Here is a 20,989-nt window from a genome sequence, read left to right on the forward strand (position 1 = left end):
TCTTTCAGCCCCTGGGCATCTCCTGGTCCATCAGCTGTTGCTTGTGCTGTGGTAGTACAGTGAGGTCTGCACCAGGACATTATGGTGGTAGGACCCATGCAAACACACCAAAATGTACTTTTTGCCCTGGGTGATCAGTCCCAATGGCAAAAAAGCCAACTCAATGGGGAGACAGGAGATGAGAGCAGTCTGTTGCATGATTAATTTATATCCTCAAAAGTCTGAAATGCTCCCAGAAACATTAGTATTCCTTATGTAAGAAAGCTGTCCAGATTTTCAACATATCCCTGCCTTATTCCCACATCTACTGGAATTAATAGCTGAAGGCTTGTAAAGCCCAAAAGGCAAACAGAGGACTGCATTTAATCTAATGCAGAGGCTGAGATCATAGTTTGGGAGTCTAAGCGTTGTCAGAAGCAGAGACAGCCCAAATTCACATTTATACTGGGACACTTTTATAATATCCTGAAAGCATAAATGCACCTCAGAATAGGTGCCATGCCAACACTGACAGCCTGTTTTCACTGTGGGAAATGTTAGTAATGTTAGTAAATGTTAGCCCTTCTGAGAAATGAAGAACAAGTGGAAATAAAAATCCCATTCCTTACGTCTAAACCCAGTAGAGGTGACACAGCCCAAGAGGTTCCTAAGGTAAATTAGACTCCAGACAGTTCTGTATATCTGTGTGCACGTGTATAGGTCTGTAGACCTGTAAAAAAGGAAGTTGCAGATGCCCTGGAAGAATGATGAAAAATTCACCCAAATGATTTAAAAGTAAGCATCACTCATGCTTGTTTATTTTATTTTATTTTATTTATTTATTTATTTATTTATATATATTTTTTTTCACACTGCTTAATTGCTCCACAATAGCCTATTCATTGCACCCAGATATGATACCACTTCTCTGTTGAAGTGGTCACCCTGTCTAAATCAATGAGGAACTGATCCTCCGGGATGCATAAGTGCCATCTCCTGTTTCCTATATTTATGATTTCACTGAGGAAGCTGTAGTGCCAACTGTATCCAAAGAAGTTCCAGGGTAACAAAGACCAGTGCATAAGAAGTTTTGTTACTGCAAAATTACACATTGGGAGCTACACTTGTACTAAAATCAGGCAAGAAAAGTAATTCCTGCCATTCCTACCTTCAGTTATACTGTGTGCTAACCTTTAAACAACTACTTGTTTAAAGATATACAGGCTAGAAGTCATGGAGATCTGTATACCAAGTTCCTTGCTCTCTTTAGTTAACAATAATTCTTCCAAAGCTCTCTTTTTTTTTTTTTTTCCAAAATTTTCCAAGGCAAGTGGCAAATGGAGAGCTTCAAGGACTGTTGTATGTTCTCATTCATGGCAGAATTTAATAAGTTAATAATTCAGTTAACATTATATAAGACTGGAGAGAATATCCTAGTGATTGATTAATTACTATTATTACTATTATTATTAATATTGATAACAAAAGTGTTTATCATGTCATTGGTTTGAAATCCACTGGCCTGTAGTGCATTCACTGTTTTTAGACCAACCCACCACACTGTTGCCTTTGCTTTGAAGAGGAATGTGAAGAAGGCAGGTTTCCTGCAGGGGCAGAATCCTAAATGTGCGTGTTAGCAAGACACTGCCATGTTACCTTCCTGTAACTTGTAGGTGAGATTTCCATGGGCTCAGGGTGCTCAAAAAACACCATGAGTACTATATCTCACCAGCCAGGAACATTCTGACTTGTGACTGAATATCTTGCTTAATAATTAGCAGAGGCCCTATAAGTGATGGAAAAAAAGACGTGTATGACCAAAATACAGCACCAAGAACACTTCCTTGGTGGCCTCAGTCTGTGTTCACCAAGGCTGAAGGATTGCATCCAAGTCAAAAGATTTGGTATCCTATAAATATTAGTCTAACATTTCAATTTTTGTTCATTCTAATTTATTAAAGTTTACTGTTCTTACTATTTTTACTACTATCATAATTATCAGTATTGATAAATCTCTTTTCCAAAATTCTTCCATTCCTTTTGTGGTTCTCAGGCCCTGGGACCTTCCTGTTCCTGAAGTACAAACAGCTCTTAACTGAGCAGCCTCTGAGTGCTTTGGGCAGCAGAAATTCCTTTCCTGTCTCTCTCGAGGCCTTCTTGGTTCCTTCAATAGTATTTGCTGAGGACAATAGCTTAGAACCACTCATTCCTATGATGTTATATCCTTTTCAGTCCTTCCCCTTTTCTCATTCACCCCTGACTAGCACCACATTCACATTGGAGGGGTTGGTGCACACGGGTGAGCTTCTGGCCAGGGAGAGCATCTTTGTGGGCAGGATGGGGGAGTTTGACTGGAGTCGGAAACAAGCTGCACCCAGGTGGTTGCACCCTGGTGTGTGCAACTCTCTGTGCTCTCACTGGGTAACAATGTCGACCGTAGCTTGGCGTGTTGACAAGCAATATGCATCTCTACACAAGCAGAGGCAAATCCACCTACTCCATAAGCATACATAGATGAAAACACAGAGAGCTGAACTACTGCCACTTATAAAAACATATGCATTTTCGTATATAAATACATATTTCATATATAAATAGCCTCATGAGGCTAGTTTTGGTGCATTTGTATATACCACAAGCAGAAACATGAATGCTATGCCACAGACACTCCTGTGAAATAAATTTTGTCTTCAGTTTCAGTTTAATAGCTGATGAGCTTTCTGCCAGACGTATGAATGGCTTTGAGGGGAAAGGCATGGGAAGGAAAATGAAGATGTGATCAACCTAGGAAATGGTTCTTGGGAAGCCTTCCAGCGTTGTGAGCAAGTGAACACAAGAGCAGATTAGTGCGGTGCACTGTCTGATGGATGCTCCAGCGGTAGGTTCACAGGACATATGCTGTCTTTCACTGAGAAACAGACATTCATGGGACGAGAGAAAGCAAATGAATATAACAGACTCAACCTTTAAAGTTTTTAGCAGAGACTCGTGAAATTGTACTAAAGAACGGAGACTTGCGGACATACTAAGAGGTGTCAAGACCTGAAATGAATTGATGGACCACAGTCACAGCTAACTGACAGTGACAAGTGTTGTTTTGGACTGTTTGGGCTGGAAATGACGTCCTCAGAAATTAAACTGAGCCCAGCACTGTCAGAATCACCATTTTTCAGCTGCTCTAATAATCCCTTTCAAAAATCTCCCTGCATGGTATAACACATATCCGCATTTCTGTTTCTGAACAAGAAGCAAACAGACAAAAGAGTAATTAAATGTGTGAAAAATATGAAACTTCAAAATGTTGTATACACTAAAAAGGACAAAGGAATTGGTACAGAAAGAAGTAGGAAGGCTAGGAAATGGATTGGGAATAACAACGAGATTTCTACATGAAAAAGGAAAAGCTTTTGTTTCAAAGATGAAATACAGAGTTGAAAATTGTAATGACAGAAACTAATAAAGATACAGCCTGGGGTGGAAAGTAATTTCAGGGCTATGTAAACAGACATATTTTAACATCATACACCGATATGACAACCCACACTGCACTTTGTATAGCATTAAGTCCAAATTGTGGGCACTCTGGTGTCAGAAAGAAGGGAAACAATGCTTTTGGAAAGTGAATTGAATGTGTGATTGGGGAAGCATTGCTTAGGAAGAGTCTTTGTTTTCAATGACTGTAATTACAAAGTAGTTCCAGCAGGGACAGAAATCCCCACCAAAGAGAGTTATGGTATTAACCTGTGAGATATACCACAGACCAAGGCTGAAGCAAGAGGAATCTCAGTCAAAAAAAGGTGAGATTTTATTTTATTTTATTATTTTTTTAAAAAAATGATTATATTTATGGAGGTGCTTTGTGGCTATTGCAATGATAGTCTGCCAGAGTCAGGACCTAACACAGTTAGGCTAATGAATGCAAACCTCTGTTTACAATGAAGGTTAGTTTGTTGACATACTAGGAGAGAAAAAATCAAGGGCAAGGAAGATCCATTGTCTGTCCCTTTATTAGGAGGTCTATGGCTAAAAAGAACCTAAAAAGGAGGCGCTTGTGGTTGCATAAAGGGTCTGAACTGGAACTTATGACTGTATGGCATAATGTGCAATTGAGACCTGATACAAAACCACCAGAGTCAGGTCAGTCTTTCCATCCATTTTGGGAAACTTTGAAATCATCAGGTCTGTGTTGCTCTACTTCAGATACTGCCCAGACCCTGAGGTCATCCTGCTTGCTCCCAGATCTCCCCAGAAAGACTGATTATAAAGAAAAGCTGGCACTCCTCACCTTACCACCTTGGTGCCGTTCCTCATGACCTGCATGTCCACCATGCAGCCACCAGTGACATATGCAGCCAGGTTCAGCTCAGAGAACTCAGCCTGGAGTGGAGCAAAAGGACAGAGCGTTACTCAAGGACAGCAGAGACATAAACACATGAACACAGACACAGAATTGTCTTCAGATGGAATTTGCCTTTCCATTATTATTATTATTATTTTTCAGTGAGGCAATGGGAGATCCTGTTACAGCTGATTTGCCCCAGAGAGGCTGCAGAAGTATTTATGGTCCCACACTTGGGTGTACAAACTTACAGGATTAGGCTTATTGCAGTAATAAGTACTGAAGGAATTAAGAATGAGCAAGATGAAAAACACATACAGGAAAGAATAATAATAATAAAAAGAGGTAAGGTCATTTGAATTCAAATTCCAAGTTTCCACTTGGAAACATTCATTTAGAATTATGTCTGAGTTGGCTGTCACGCCACTGGCCAGCCATAAACCTAATACAAAAGGTTTAAACCTCCATAAATAGCTAAAAGGCCTCATTATGCTATAGGAAAGTGATAAGCAGAGGCACCCACCTAATTCGGTTTACTTGTTAAGATTTTAACTATTAAAGGGTTAGCGAAGCTGGGCAGACTATTAATGGTACTACACAGTTATTAAAACACTTTATCTTCTAAAAGAGGTGCAACTTACGAGTCTGGAAAGGTTGTCAGGGAATGTTTAAGCTGTGGGGAGCAAAAGGTAAATGTGCACTGAGTGATTCTGGCTGCATAGAGTGTCAGTGAAGGTTAAGACACAAATCACAGCGATTAACGGGGCGAGAGGTGTGACAATCCTGTTGCGTGGCAGCTGACTGTACTCCGGGCAGGCAGCAGTGCCAGCAGGACTTGGTGAGCCCAAGCCACTCAGAGCAGGAGGAGGATGTTGGGATTGGCTGATCTGCACCAAACTCAGGCTCCAAACCCTAAACCTGTCTTTTATGAGCCAGTGAGTAGACCTTAGGCTATCATAACCTATTCATATATTGTGCCTTTTGTTGGACTATGCAAAGTCTTGCTTTCCAGTTAACTTTTATGGATTCAGAATCCTGTATTAAATTATTGGGTTTGCCTGCTCAAGATGAGATTTGCCTGTATATATAAATAATCAGCTTTCAGTTTTTCAGACAAAAAAAACTGTCTTCTCCCTTTCAACAGCTTTTTTAATCCTGCCTGTTAATGTGTTTCTTTCAGAGGTAGTATGGTGGAGACTGGGCAGCAGTAAAATCATCTCCTAACCACTGGCTACCTAATATCAGAGCACTTAGATGGTGTTGCTTATTGTGATTTTATTACGATGATTGTAGTATTTAATGTTTGGATATTTCTACTAGATGGAACTGGAAGATAGAGCCAGGAACAACTTTTACATAGAAAAAAAATACAAAAATAATAAAAAAGAAAAACCATGTTTTTTTCCTCATGGAAAAAACTTGCAGATGGAGACTTAATGCACCTGTAAAGGCTCAGAGGCCAGACGACAAATGAAAAAATAACTTCCAACTTTCTTTTTTTAAAATCCACGTAATTTGAAAGCAATGGCTGTGGACTGTTGACCTGATGATGTAATGGGATTTCATGTCTGCGGCCCTGTGTAAACTTTTCAAAGCAACACCCTTACATGATCTTACATCATTTTAACTCACAATTATAATGGAAGGAAGGGGAAAATTCCTGTTGCCAAGAAGTAAATCCTACTTCAAACACATACACACACAATGGCAGTGATTCAGGTGACTTGCTGGACTTTTCTTATAAGATTGCATGGTACTGCCACACTGCTCAGGGTAGCTGATCTTCAGTGATCATTTTGGATCTGAGAGAAGAAAATCCGTACCTCTAAAAGTCACCTGCATTTAGTATGTTTAAAAAGCTCAATAAAATAAGGAGTGGGAGTTCACCTTGAACAAATTCAGCAAGAAGAGATGCTTTGGGTACCATCAGCAATCTCTCCAGTGGCTCCAAGTGGGACACAGCATACCTGCTTGCTAGCTTTCATGTGTTTGTGAAAGCTTTATGGAATGGAGAGATGAAAGGATGGGTTTTCCACCTCTGTGACTGCAGAGAGGTCCCAGTCAGAGAGCCACTGAACCGGACCTTTGGCTTCTGCAGCTGAGGGAAGCATCATCAGATATGAAATCAGAGCTTTAGCTTTAGGCCTGTATTTTATTTTATTTTTTTAATGCTTTTCTTCCATAATCATTTCCACAGTGGTTTTGTTTGTTTGTTTGTTTGTTTGTTTGTTTGTTTGTTTGTTTTTTTTACTACAGGACTTAACACTTGGCTTTGCTGGGGCTGAAAGTGGGGAGTCCTCATCTGATGGGCTGGCAAGTACAGCTGAATTAAGCCAGCCTGACAGGCATTGCCCAGAGGCAGTCGGACTAAACAAAGCTGTGTTCAGACACCTGACATCCAAACAGGCCTGGGAATCCCCTGAGCTGCTAAGTGCTCCATACCAAACTGCCAGGACCAATTTCAGGCCTGCTAATGTCGAGAGCCAGAAGAAAGGGAGAAATCCCTTGTGGCAACCATTGTCCAGGGCACCCTGGCAAAGAGCGAGGAGAAACAGGGCCTGTGGGACTCTGCAAACCCACAGCATTACCCCAGCCGAAAACGCCCAGAAATACAACCACAGCTGAGGAAGAGTCCCTAATCTTTCCCTGCCACTTAGCTTTAACGAGCTAAGTCAAGGACCATTGCTGCTCTCATGTAGCTGCTTTGTCCGATCCGACAGGCTGCAGCGAGCTGGCGCTTGGAAGAAGGCTGAAAACTTCAGTCAGCAGAAATTGTTTCCTGTTGATTTTCCAGTGCTCCCTGTATTTTTGACTTTGTGGGTTTTGTAGCCTGATGATTTCCCTTGGCTGGGCTTTCAAGTCTGAGATCATCTCCAGCCTGCTCTTACCTTGCAGACAAAGAGGCCTTTGAAAGCAGCCTGAGCAGATAGAGTAACAGGTAACTGCACGAACCTGGAGAGCGCAGCTCTCCACTGCCCTGCACAGCAATTTGTGTTAGGACCCATCAAAAATTAGGCAGAAATACGTCAGATGGTGTTTTATGCTTGCTTTGCAGATGGTGCCAGTGGCTGCAAAAACATCTAGGGTAAGAGTGAACCACATGTGACAAACGTGACACAGTCCATTTTAAGAATAATTTAATACAGACTGTGGGACTTGTATTTTGAATTTTCGTGAGGCCCAGATTTGAGAGGGTGCCCACAAATATTTTGAGGACAGTTATGTTAAAAATGCCTACTATTTCAGGTATTTGGATTCACAAATCTCTCCAGATCATTTGGACTAAATCTTAACCTACTCTCTATTTCTCACATCAGTGTTCCCTAGGTACTCGGTATCTTTCTGTTGAACTATTTTAGGGTTTCTGTTTCTGTTTGCTGAGTATGAAACAAAGAGGATTTTGTCGTTTTAAATTATGCTGTAGTGGAATGTCTGGCCTGACAGCCATATGTTAAAACGCTTCCTGGGAGGCATGTGTTCAGGCTGGATTTAAACCATAAACCAAGTTTCACAGAATAACAGAAGACGGGGGTGGAAGGACTTTAAGACATCAGACAGACCATCTCTCCTTCCTAAGGCAGGATCAGGTCTACCTCTGCCGTTGTGTGTAGGTGCTATGTAACTTTTTTGTATCTTCCATGGTTAAGGAGCCTCCTCAGTCAATCTGTGCTTTAACAACCTTGGAAAGTTTTCCTGATGTCTGACCTAAGTTTCTCCTCTTGCTTTCTAAGCCCATTGCAGAACTTTAAGACTTACTGCTTGAAGACTTACCCTTCCTTCTTCCTTTTTTATATTTATATTTTAATTTTTATTTTTAATTTTAGTTTTTATTTTATTTTTTATTTTATTATTCTTTTTTCCCTAGAAAAAAAACAAAACAAAACAAAAACAAAAACAAAAACATTCCTGTAAGATTCTCTTTTAGGCAATTTCAGAAGTGTTATTGTCACTGGGCTTCACTCTGATGGGGCTGCAATATTTTTAGGTTGTGACAGCCCAGTCACCATGATCTTTTAGCCGAGACCGGACCATTGCTGAGCAAGATGGAAGGATGAAGCCACTTGCCTTACAAAGGAGACTCCTGCTCATATATTCCAGTCTGGCATTACGCTCCAGCCTTCTGCAAGTGAGCAGGGGTCTTCTGAGGGGGCCGCTCTGCCCTCCTCCTCGGGGCAAACTGGAGCTCCACAGTTCCTATCGCCTTTGTCTCTCCCCTACCCACCAGTTGTGCCCTACCATCCCACAGGCCTGGGAGGGCTGGTTTCCTTTTCCTTTCCTGTGTCACTGAGATGATGCTCACTATGCACACCCAAGCTTCTCTTCTTCTCTCTCATCCCTGCTGTGTGTGCACATGCTTGTACACCCATGATCTAGGTCCTGACCTTCCTGTATCCTTTCCAGCATCCTTCCTGCTCCCAGCCTGCTGTTGATGGAGGTCTGGAGCTCTGGGAATGAACTGACATGGAAAGAATGATGTGGGATTTGTTAAATAGTAGGCAGGATCACAAGGGACAGAACCTGAGCAAAGGGACTGCTATTTTTATTTTTCTTTTTAACTCCCTCTAGAGCCAGCTCTCCACCTGAAAAGCACCATCCATCTCCCCAGATATTCCCAACATGTCCCTGTGAGACTTTCTGTTTCATCTCCCAGTAAACTGTGCTACACAACCAGCCTCTGACCAAGGCTCTCTGCTCGTCTAATCTTGCTCTTGCAACTCCTCACCAATTATCACTGTGGGTCTGTTTTGCTCCTCCTTTCCTGTGACACAAAATGCAGTCAGAATAATAGGCTGGTTTGTGTCATGGCTTGGGCACTTGAGATGAAGAATTACTAATGTCTAATCAAATTGCATACATTCCTTAGTGGATTTTATGCTTTAGTTTCTTGATGGACCTTCCAATACGTATAAGGAAAGAGAAACTTTGGCAGACACCAGACTGCATTCCAGTAACAGCACATTTCACTACAACCATTACAAGCATTTCATGGGGGAGGTAAGCAGTCCCTAATCCCTGCACAGGCAGGAGAGTGAACAAATCATATGGATGTGAACTGGGGGAGGACCAGGGCAGTGTGTACTTGATGCATGAATTAATCACATACATGAAGAATTAGAGATTAAGCAACCCCTGATTCCCAAATCTCTCTGCTGAGACATTGTCCCTTGGAGACAATAGAGAGTTGGGAGGGGGACACTGCTGTGAAGCTCCAAGAACAGCTTCCACAACTGCTCTTTACAAAACCTGAAGCCAGGACGTATGCTCTGCTCCTAGCCCACAGACAGTGCTGGTGCTGATACCTTGACCTGGGAGAGTGCTGGCTGGTGCATCAGCTCCAATGGCGTTTGGAGTTGTCTCTTAAATTTTCTTTTCAGAAACCATGTGACTGCCTGACAATTGGAGTTCTAGTTAGCAAAACCACATTTCTAAACCTTTTGATCCCAGGAAATAGCTCAAATGCATGAACTCTGAAAGCCTCCAAAAAACAAATGGAAAATAAAATAATTAAACAAGATTTTAGATATTTACTAAATTCATAATTTTAAGTCATTCTTGCTATTCTTCCAATTTCCTTTATTCATGAATTCTTTTTCATGAATGCTTGTATGTGGAAAAGCTGTGAGGCTTTCGTTGCTGTTCTTGAACTACTTTCTGGATTTTAGCTGGAAAAAAAAAACCCACATCTTAAGTATGTAATGAATAAAAATTATACAGTTATTTGATGAGAGGCTAATTCTCACAGTCACACACAGGCCTATCAGTCTCTACCTTTTGAAAAGACCACTTTATGCCGCACATGAAAATATTGCTTTAGAACAAGAAGCACAATGGAACTGGAAGACATGATTTGTATTACAATTATCTCCTGTGTGAGCCAAGTACAACATTTTTCCTGACAATGCTGCCAATGGAGTCATAATCTATACCACAAGACTTTTCCAGAAGCATGTACATAGGAGTTCACTGAATAATCATTCCCTGAAAATAAACCAGGCAGCGGGGACAAGTGAATGAGCTGTGCAAGAAGAATGCATGTCAGACAGAGATGGACCCACCTTGTCAAGGGCAGGAAATGGTGGGAAGAAGACGGCTGGACAAACAACAGGAATCAATATTTTGAGAAACTTTTTGGCCTCACCAAACCTCCTTCACACTTTTCCCCCTTTCACCATCAATTACCTAATGCCAGGAAAGATGTCTCTAAATATATTAAAATGCCTTCAGGAAATATCTAAAAGAAAGGTACCCTCAGGGTCAAGACTCTAAGAAGTGCTGCTTGCTCTTGCCTGCCAGGTCTGTGCTCTCCTCTTTCTCTCATGTGCTCTCTTCAGTCAATGCAAGACACAGAATTGGGGAAGACCACCAGAGCCATAGGATACGACCCATTGCTGCTGCAGGTACCGTGTCATGAAACCCTTTCTTAAATTGGTGTACTTATTAAAAGCAGTAATATCTCCTTCTGCCTCTAGGCAGCATAAACGAACTCAACTCTCTTGGTCCCCTTTCATAACTCAGGTCTCCACAGTCATCCCAGTGACCTCTTTCTGCACATCTTCTGCTCTGTGGGCATCTGCATCCTGGACAGGTGGTGAGTGTCCCACTCACCTGGCCACTGCCCACAGTGCCACGAGCTGGCTGATGGGTCTGCAGTTGTCCACGTCTCAGCCCCAGCATCCCTCCCCTCTTCTGCTGGTGGCACACAGCCACGCAGCATCCTTGTACACAAGGAAAGCCTAATGCACAAGGAGACCCCAACCCAGGACATTTTATGATCCATATTGGAAATCCCAGAGTCATGTGAAATCCTTAAAGCATGCATAGTTTTGTTTTCTTTGGGACAAGGCAAAGAATGTGGTGAAGGAGGTGTCGAATTAATACCAGTTGCCTCCAGAGATGGAAAATGTTTCACAGAGCATAAGGCTTTCTCCTCCTGAGTATACTGTATTTCCTAACGTTTCCTGTCCTCTGGCTAGTGAAGGAGAAAGATGGTCCGAGAAGATAAAACTAAAATTAATAATTAATTTCAGAAGAGTGACAACTCCTGTGGCACTTAAAGGTTCTTTAAGCTTAGCTTAGCTTTAGGGCCAACTTACATTATCAAACTTATATTTTTCATTTGTAAAAAGCAACAAAAAACACCCAGATTTTGTATTTCCTGAGGAAAAGAGCTGCAGTATACCCTGCAGTATAACCTACAGTTCTCAAAGCCAGAAATCTTAAGGCAAGCAAAAGCAGCAATGTGGTTCAAAACCTAAACCCCTTATTTTTAGCATAAGTTAGGAGGTGTATTTTTAGATTTGGCTGCTTCTTAAAGCTTAGGGTTTTACCCTCACTGAGTAAGACTTAAACTATCAAAGGTTTAATGGGAATAAGTCAAACATATTTTCACTTTTTGATCAGTGATTCATTCAGTCTCTTGAATGACTACCGTTGCTCCAGAAGGACATATAGTGGAAAAAAAAATCCAGATAGCAGAAACGTAATCAAAACTGCCTCCAAAGGAAGTGAGACCTGAATCCAGGAGAGTATTTGCATTTAAGTTTTAGTTTTTACAAACCTATGTTACACTAAAATCAAACCATGCATTTATCTGCCTAATTCTTGCAGGAATACCCCATTTACTGATGCAGTAAAGAGAGAAAGCTGCAGAGCTGCACTGTGCCTCACTCTGGGGATTAGCATCAAAGACAAGACTCAGGGATGTCAGTCAGGTTTTTTGATGCCAGCACTATATTTATGAAAAAATGCAGGTGGTAGATTCATTGTCCCATTAAAGGAAAGACACACTGCATACCTGCATGCAGGGATAATCTCCTTCCCCCCAGTAGTTTCCCTGGCTTTGTCTGTATTTCCTCAGGGGGGTCTTCTGACATCCAGGCTAAGAGGGCAAGTAAGAAACAGACACTATGCTGGAAACAGACATTATGCTGGATGAACTGAAATCCATAAATGTGTCTAATGTAAAAATGGAGGCTATTAGGGAAGTAGAACAGCTCATATGATGAGATGCTGCTGGCATCAGTGATCTTCTCTGTGTGCACTTTAACTGTGAATGCCTCCAGCCCCCATGGGACTGTAGAAAATAAAAGTCATTCAATAAGTCTGCTTCTCTGTGTTCCAGGAGTGGAGCCCTCACTGCTACCAATGGCATTTGGTTCTGCCTCTTACACTTTACAGCATGGCTCCCTTCGTCTCTTTTTCTCGTGCCTCCTTCCAGGAGCACATTTGCTTCCCAGTTTCTCAACCCTCAGCTGAACACCTCTCCCTCTGCAGCCAGGAGGGAGGAGAAAATGGAATTGTGTCCCTAGGTTTCAGTTAAGGATGTGTGGTAACAAATGCTGCAGCCTTTAAAGCAAATTAATAGATAAGTTTGGGGCATTATGCTGGAGATTAGAAGAGAAGAAACAAAGATGGAAACAAAGTCACATTCATTTTAATGAATCACAGGAGAGAGCAGAGGCTGGACAGTATATATACCAGCAGCAGGATCCCTGACAGCTCTTTCTCCTACTCATTGGCACCAGGTGGTGCCCACAGAGTCTCTTGTCCCATGTTAGTGGTAACAGACTTAGCTAAAGAGCAAGGGACTGGGTCTTGTGCTAACAAAGGAAAGAGTCAAGGTCATTTGGTTCATTTCTGTGCTAAATAGCCAGAAAAGCTTTTTTGAGAGTCTCTAAAACCTATTTTTGTACAGGCTGAGACTTACAGAAGTGGTTCCCTGAGTGGCTGGATGGCATTTAACAGTCTCTTCCCTGTGGATTATCCAGTGTCTAAGAACTGATTTCACCTCTGCTGAAGAAGCTGTAGAAACTTAATATCTTGAAACTCCTGCCTGTTTCTCAAATTCAGCTGAAATCAGCCAATGGCTTCTGCAGTTTTGGGTGTGGGGGACAGAGAGAGTGAGACAGTATGATCACATACGTCTTGCATTCCTCAAATGACAGCCAACGGGGAGAGGCAGCTCAGAGAGTGGGTAGGGGAGTACAACCAGATTAGATAACTGACTCCCCGCTGCTGAGAGTGAGAGAGGGGGAGAGAGAGAGAGACTGTGCTGCTTTCAGTGCTCCTACTCCACTATAAATAAGTGATGTCGTGACTTAAAAAAAAACAAAACAAAAAACAACAAAACATTTTCCTTCTCTGCTTCCACCCAAAAACTGCCCAAATGTCTTGCTAAGTAGGAAGGAAGATGTAATAGGCATGGAGATGAAAGAGAAAAGCAGCACGGCAAATCCTTCCTTCAATTTAAATCAAGTATTGAGCATCCTGGAAGAATGGCAAAAAAAATAGCACTGTCAGAAAAATTATAGCAGTATTTTATTTATTTTTTTTTCCCCCAATGTGGTTTTTCAAGATTGTTAAACATTTGGATATTTCCTTTCACTGCTTTCTGCCATTCAATTTCTGTTTTTTTTGTTATTTAGCTTCTCAGATCAAAAGTGTTTTTTTTTTTTTTTCCCTATAAGGTATTAAAAATTCTCCTAAGGCAAACTGTGTTTCTGGTTGAGGCAATGGTATGTGGATATCTGAAGCAAGATCAAATGGAAAGCTGAAAAACTACATGAACTTACTGAGAAGACCAAGTAGCACAAGAGATCCCTGAAAGTCAAACCCTGATGTGATGCAGAGCTCATCTGGAACTAAGTAGCCACCACACAGTTTCTGTGCTGTTCATGGTACCATTACAGTAGTGAAGACCGGTGAGCTGGGATCTCAAAAAGAAAGGTGTGCACCAGCTGGGTAAGCACAGTTATTTCCTGCCTTTTTTTTTTTTTTTTTTTTTTTTTTTTTCCATAAGAACATTGTGGAAGAAAGTTATTTTTTTTCAGGTCAAAAGGGTCTGTGTTCAGCCTCTGGTTTGCTGTTCCACAACACTTTAGAGTCTTACTCAAGAAAGAGCAAGAAGAGTAGAGGAAGGCTCCAGATAATCAGGCAAGAAAGGATAGGGAAAAGGGAAAAGGAGAAGGAAGAGGAAGAGAAAAACAAAAAAAGAAGAAGAAAAAAAAAAAAGAGAAAAAGAAAAAGAAAGAGAAAAAGAAAAAGAAAAAGAAAAAGAAAAAGAAAAAGAAAAAGAAAAAGGAAAAAAAAGAAAAAGAAAAAGAAAAAGAAAAAGAAAAAGAAAAAGAAAAAGAAAAAGAAAAAGAAAAAGAAAAAGAAAAAGAAAAAGAAAAAGAAAAAGAAAAAGAAAAAGAAAAAGAAAAAGAAAAAGAAAAAGAAAAAGAAAAAGAAGGGGCAAAAAGCCAGAGTCTGAAGAAAGAAATGCCCCTCACTTGGTCTCAACAATATGCAGAGAGGCCTGAGGTCAGACTTGAGGACTCCCCATGACAATGCAGCTTCTGTGTTCCCTTGGTAGACAGTGATCTAAGTGGGGAAAGAGATCATATCTGCTGTGTTTGAGGTCTGGTGGAGTCGAGAGCAGTTCCCTGCCAGCTACACCAAGGTTTGGTTGCCTGATCTGAGGAGTGGGGAGAGGCAAAGGGAAGAAGCTCGGTCCCTTGTTCATTGTTCCCCAGCTCTTAGACCGTGTGGTTCATTCTCTCAGGCAGAGAGAGCTGCAGTCACTGAGAGACTCAACTCCACTTGGTATTTAACAGGGCTGCGAGGGACTTGGCAATGGTCCTCACCAGCAGAGTCACGCTAGCCTAAGGGTTTTGGAGCAGTTTGGTGCCTCTTCTCAAGCACAGACATATAGCTGATGTGAAGGGTTTCAAGAGACAGGTTGGGAGAGTCTTCCTGAAGGAGTCCTAGAGGAAATGCTAAATGCTCTTAGTGACGATGACAAGGGTCATTACTGGGTCTAACCCATCAGGGATCAAGAGTCCATTTCTGCCCTTCTCCATTCAACAGCCATTGGAGACAGGCCTTTCATAAGCAGCTCAGGTGGAATACCTCTGAGGGGAAGCACTGTGAGGGCAAAGGCAGAGGCTGGAGTTTTAAGGAAGAGTTAGTAAGTCATTTTGAAGAGAACCAGGTCTAGCTTTGAAGCTGACCCTACTTTGAGTGGTACAGGAGGTTGGATCAGAGGTCTGAAGGGCAATTGTTATTTGATTCTATGCTTCAATGGGAGAAGTATGATTTTTTTTTTTTAATTTTATTTTTTCCTTTTCTCTTTTAAGGCATTTACTGCCACAGCCAGCAAGATAAAGGCTTTGATCAGAAAGTGCAAGTGAGAGTTGTTCTTGCTAAAAAGAAGTAACAAATTTGGCACCAATAAAAAGAGAAAATTGAATCATTTATTGATAACAGTTGCAATAACAACCTTCTAACTTTTCTGTCCCAGAAACAAAATTTAATCTGACTGTGTTCTCATACACAGTCTTAGGCAACAGGACAACAGCCCTTTGAAAAGAGAAAGAACAACTTGTCATGGGCAGTGGGTCTTGAGAAAGCCTTCAAAACCACTGCATTAGTACTTTTATACACACACACATATACATAACACAGAATCACCATCTTCGTAAAGACAGAAAATATCAGGTCATTCAAACAACATTTGCCAGCTTTCTTTACCCACCCAAGTAGTTTTATAGCCCTAAAGGGGAAAAAGCAAGCAGAAAAAGCAAGCATATCATTCCTTCATGATCACCAATTCATATATACATCTCTCTTACTATGCTTGCTTTCAAATTAGGTACCTGCAAATATTTATTAATAATCATTTCTGCTGTGACAATAACATGTAAAACCTCAGTCAATATGGGGACTTCATTTTGCCAGGCACTGCACCAACACAGAGAGGAGGGAACAGTCCCCAGCATGAAGAGTCTTGAGTTGAAATGAATGCCTTGTGCTACCAGAGAAACAGAGTATTTGTCCAGTGCCTTGCAGAGCACATTAGATAACAATTTATGAGACTTCTCAGTGTTCCTATGGGCTTTCAATGCCTGAAAAGATTTTGCTGTGTGCAGTTCTTTTGCATATGGAAATCAAAAAGATTTTAGGCTCAAATCAGGTCAAATAGGATGAGTCAGAAGACTTCTATAACTCACATGTGGAATACAACATCACCAACATGCACTGTGGTCTACTGCCTTTGCAGTACACATATGGATCTGTGATATAATCTTCCAATGGAAGAAATTATTGTTCCATCATCAAAATGGAAAACTTAATTTTAAGGTGACATAGTCACTAGTTCTGCAAAGGCAGGGAGAGAGGAAAGGATATTTTCACTTATATCTTCCATAATGTTCTAAAATGGACAAATATTAAAACTCATCCCCAGTTCCTTTCTTCTGAAGAACATCCGCAGGTTGTTGCTGATATCTCAGCCCTGTCCACACACATTTCTTACAACCACATTCAGTTGTCACTGACCTGTTCCACACGGATATCGAATTCTCCATTCACCTTCTTCCCTTGGAAATATTTGGCCCTGCAGAAGAAATGAGAGACATGGGCATGGTTAAAGGTTTGGGGCTCTTATTGAATGCTGTTTTGCTTCTGCAGTTCCGTTTTGCTGAAGAATTCCTATCCGGGTCACAGCATGTTTTCCTAATTCCTGTCTTCTTTCAGCTTTCTGTTCTCCAGGAGGAACCTGCCAAGCCAGATGAAAACCACACCGGAAAGTTCCTTCAAGGCTTGTGACTTTTACATTTCATTTTCAAGCTGAAAACCAAATGTTCTCCTAATCTTTTCCAGAGCAACAACTCTAATCAATGATTCCTTGCTAATCTCCTTTAATGCACAATCTTTATTCTGCAAATGAAGGAGTGCAACGTATGTCATGCCATCAGAAACTTTTTCTCCTGATGTTGAGCAAGGATCTTTATCATCACAGCTGAAGTACTTGTACAGTTTTCTCTCATGCTCTCTCCCTAAAGATTTGCTTTTCCATCGTTTGTCTTTCTGCTACTAATGTAGAGAAATAGTATACCCATCTACAGCACCATGAATGTAGGATATCCTGAACCAAGAAACTGTGTTAGTTTTGGAACTGAGAAATGTCACAAGAAGGACCATTTCTTTGTACCTCCCAGCACCTCTGCTCCTAGCTGCCTAAGCTAGGTAGACCACAGAGCACTTACAGGGAGGGAAAAGCTGACAGTTGTGCTGGAGAAGACAGGATAGGAAAAGGGCAGGCAACTTTAGCCTTTTCATCCATATTTGCTTGTTGTATTGATTAGTCAGCAGGGAAATTGCCAATAGAATTTCCCTCTTAATATTTTTCTCAGTTTCTTCCCTTCATCAAACAGACTTCAAATAAGAAGACACGAACTTAAATTATTTTCTCAGACCCCCCCCTAAAATTTCAGGAAGATTGTGTTGGTTCCAAAATGCTCTTCTATTTGGAAAGTGCTGAAAACACAGCTAAGCCCTTCAAGAGCTATTTCCAGAGACAAAGTAACTCTCTGAGTTCTGTTTCCAATTGGCAAAGACAGGACAGAATAAAGAAGTAAAGGAAAATGAGGGGAAGCCGGCTTTGCTCCCTATTTTATAGTATTAGCAAAAAAAGAAGCTGGCTCACATTTTTACTATGTGTCTATTTGTTCCAATAAAAAAGGAGAGACAGTAGGAAGGCAATTTTCCCCATGGCTGAAACACACTAGTTTTCAGCTGAATTCTCCCCTCCTCCAGCAATGTGAAATGTAAATAAAAAAGTTGCTTTGTTTTTTTTGATCCTGGCTCAAACCAAGTCAAAAGGTTTTTCTTTATTAGGAAAAAATACAAAAAAAAAAAAAAAAAAAATCATAAGTTTTCTGCTTGGCTGTAATGAGGGCATCTGTGGGCTGTATTGTGCTTCCCTTCCCAGACAGCCCATCCATCAGCGTGGTGCTAATAAGACCTCTGCGTGGATGTTGGTGAGGGATGCTGTAACAGCCAGGTGTGACCAAGACTAAATGGCTCAAACAACCCCTGTCCAGTATGACAAGCAGAACTCCAGCCACTTTTCCCCCTCTTTTGACTTTACAAGTTGCATGAAAAAAAAGCAACTCAACAGATAGGCTGAGACATCACGCCTCTAACGATAAACAGGAATGCTAAATGTGCTTAATAATTCCGCTGTGTTTCTGGAGGTATGGCTGAGTCTGGCAACATTCCTTGCTCCTAAGCATGAGGGATATTGCTGGAACCAGCAACTTCTCAAAAACTGGAATAAGCTTTAAGTGGGCCCACAGGAACTGGTCTGAAATTTGAGGCGTGCTACTCACTGGTACAAACTTGTTTTTATTCCCAGCACACTCGTAATATATACTCCTTACCCACATTTATGAAACACACTTCCTCCCTCTATGGCCTCTCTGCTTTGCTGACCAGCTGGTTGCAGACTCCTTGGTGCTGCTTTGCTTCAGTTTGTAATGAAGTGTGATTAGCCATGGTCTTCAGCCCGGTACAGATGGAGCAAAAGAGGCTTCCACTGCCTAGTCCAGGAAATTACCCTCAACACAGTTAAAAAATCCTCCCTCTCATCTCCACAACACTGGCTCTGCTCATGGGTAGGCACACAGAGGACACATCCAGCATGAGGATTCATTGGGGCGACATCCTCAAGTTAGATGCTGCGTGACCTCTCCTTATCCCTCCTTCCACACAGGTTGTCTCATCCCATGTCTCAGGTAACTTTCTTTTAACAGCACAATATGTCACATTCTTTGAAAGACAGCCCCCAGGAGGATTAACCTGCTCTGAGTGTCCCTGAAGACTACAGGTGCTAAGCAATTTGCAGCAAATATTTTGGTCAGCCCATCGTTTTGACACAGCCCAGGGTAAGAATGAAACACTTCTTTCTGAAAATATCTCTGAAACAGACAGAGTGATGTTTTCAATTCGCACCTGGTGTTCCGGAGACCCTGGGCAGTGGAGGCTATCATGCTGAAATGAAAAATGGCTTTAGCCTCACCCTGGACTCCTTGAAATTAAACTGGAATCGTTGCTGATGCTGTGGAAACATCATGATGCCTCCATGGCAAGGGGGAATATCTTTTGGTCAGTACTGCACAACACATGAAATGGCTTCTGATCCCTACCTACAAGAGTACAGCACACAATGGATGGAGGGAAGAAATAACACATTGCTCTGATGGGCATGCAGGAGAAAGGCGGGCATTTTTTTGCAGGAGAGACATCTGAGAATGCTCTCCCCCCGGGTGCTGAAAGAGCTGGTGGACGTCATTGCGGAACCTCTCTCAATTATTTTTCAACAATCCTGGGAATTTGGAGAGGTCCCGGTAGACTGGAAGCTGGCAAATGTTGTGCCGATTTTCAAGAAGGGTCAGAAAGAAGACCCTAGCAATTACAGGCCTGTCAGTCTCACGTCAGTGCCTGGTAAAATCATGGAGAAGTTGGTTCTCGAACTTATTGAGGTGCACCTGGGGGACAAAGCAGTCATTGGTCCCAGCCAGCATGGGTTTGTGAAGGGTAGGTCCTGCCTAACTAACCTGATTTCCTTTTATGATAAGATCACCCGTATGGTGGACCAAGGGAAACCAGCTGATGTGATTTTTTTGGACTTCAGCAAGGCTTTTGACACGGTTTCCCATAGGATCCTACTGGACAAAATGTCCACCATACAGCTAAATAAAAACATCATACGATGGGTGAGCAGTTGGCTAACGGGCAGGGCCCAAAGGGTTATGGTAAATGGGGCTGCATCAGGCTGGCGGGCGGTCACCAGTGGGGTCCCTCAAGGCTCCATTTTAGGGCCGGTACTTTTCAATATTTTTATAAACGATCTGGATGTAGGAATAGAAGGTATTTTGAGCAAGTATGCTGATGACACCAAACTTGGAGGAGTTGTGGACTCGAATGAGGGTGGAAAGGCCTTGCAGAGGGATCTGGATAGGTTGGAGAGCTGGGCGATCACCAACCGCATGAAGTTCAATAAGAGCAAGTGCCGGGTCCTGCACCTGGGATGGGGAAACCCTGGCTGCACGTACAGACTGGGTGATGAGACGCTGGAGAGCAGCCTAGAAGAGAGGGATCTGGGGGTCGTGGTAGACAGCAAGTTGAATATGAGCCAGCAGTGTGCCCTGGCAGCCAGGAGGGCCAACCGTGTCCTGGGGTGCATCAAGCACGGCATCGCTAGTAGGTCAAGGGAGGTGATTGTCCCGCTCTACTCTGCGCTGGTGCGGCCTCACCTCGAGTACTGTGTGCAGTTCTGGGCACCACAGTATAAAAAGGACATGAAACTGTTGGAGAGTGTCCAGAGGAGGGCTACGAAGATGGTGAAAGGCCTGGAGGGGAAGACGTACGAAGAACGGCTGAGGTCACTGGGCCTGTTCAGCCTGGAGAAGAGGAGGCTGAGGGGAGACCTCATCACAGTCTACAACTTCCTCGTAAGGGGGAGTGGAGAGGCAGGAGACCTTTTCTCCATTAACACCAGTGACAGGACCCGCGGGAACGGGGTTAAGCTGAGGCAGGGGAAATTTAGGCTTGACGTCAGGAGGGGGTTCTTCACAGAGAGGGTGGTTGCACACTGGAACAGGCTCCCCAGGGAAGTGGTCACTGCACCGAGCCTGTCTGAATTTAAGAAGAGATTGGACTGTGCACTTAGTCACATGGTCTGAACTTTTGGGTAGACCTGTGCGGTGTCAAGAGTTGGACTTGATGATCCTTAAGGGTCCCTTCCAACTCAGGATATTCTATGATTCTATGATTCTATGAAATCAACCTGAGCTTCTAGGTGGTGGGCTCCTCCAGACCTATTCCCAGGAATGTGACTTGCTGTGG

At 42.3% G+C, this 20,989-nt stretch overlaps 1 protein-coding gene across 2 annotated transcripts in view; it reads right to left on the reverse strand.

Annotated features, from left to right (window-relative positions):
- The window catches only part of SYN3 (synapsin III), a 191,417-nt gene that overhangs the window by 139,737 nt on the left and 30,691 nt on the right, over positions 1–20,989 (reverse strand). For both annotated transcript variants that reach the window (XR_014694443.1, XM_084524016.1), the window contains exons 3-4: positions 16,637–16,694; positions 4,265–4,356 (exon numbers count right to left, since the gene is read on the reverse strand). Coding sequence is in view for 1 of the 2 variants with exons in the window: in XM_084524016.1 (XP_084380142.1) it covers positions 4,265–4,356; positions 16,637–16,694 (150 nt within the window). In the remaining variant the exon portion in view is untranslated. The remainder of the gene's footprint in view (positions 1–4,264; positions 4,357–16,636; positions 16,695–20,989) is intronic.

Source organism: Aythya ferina (genome assembly GCF_964211825.1).
Source record: "Aythya ferina genome assembly, chromosome: 1".
Lineage (NCBI taxonomy): Eukaryota > Metazoa > Chordata > Aves > Anseriformes > Anatidae > Aythya > Aythya ferina.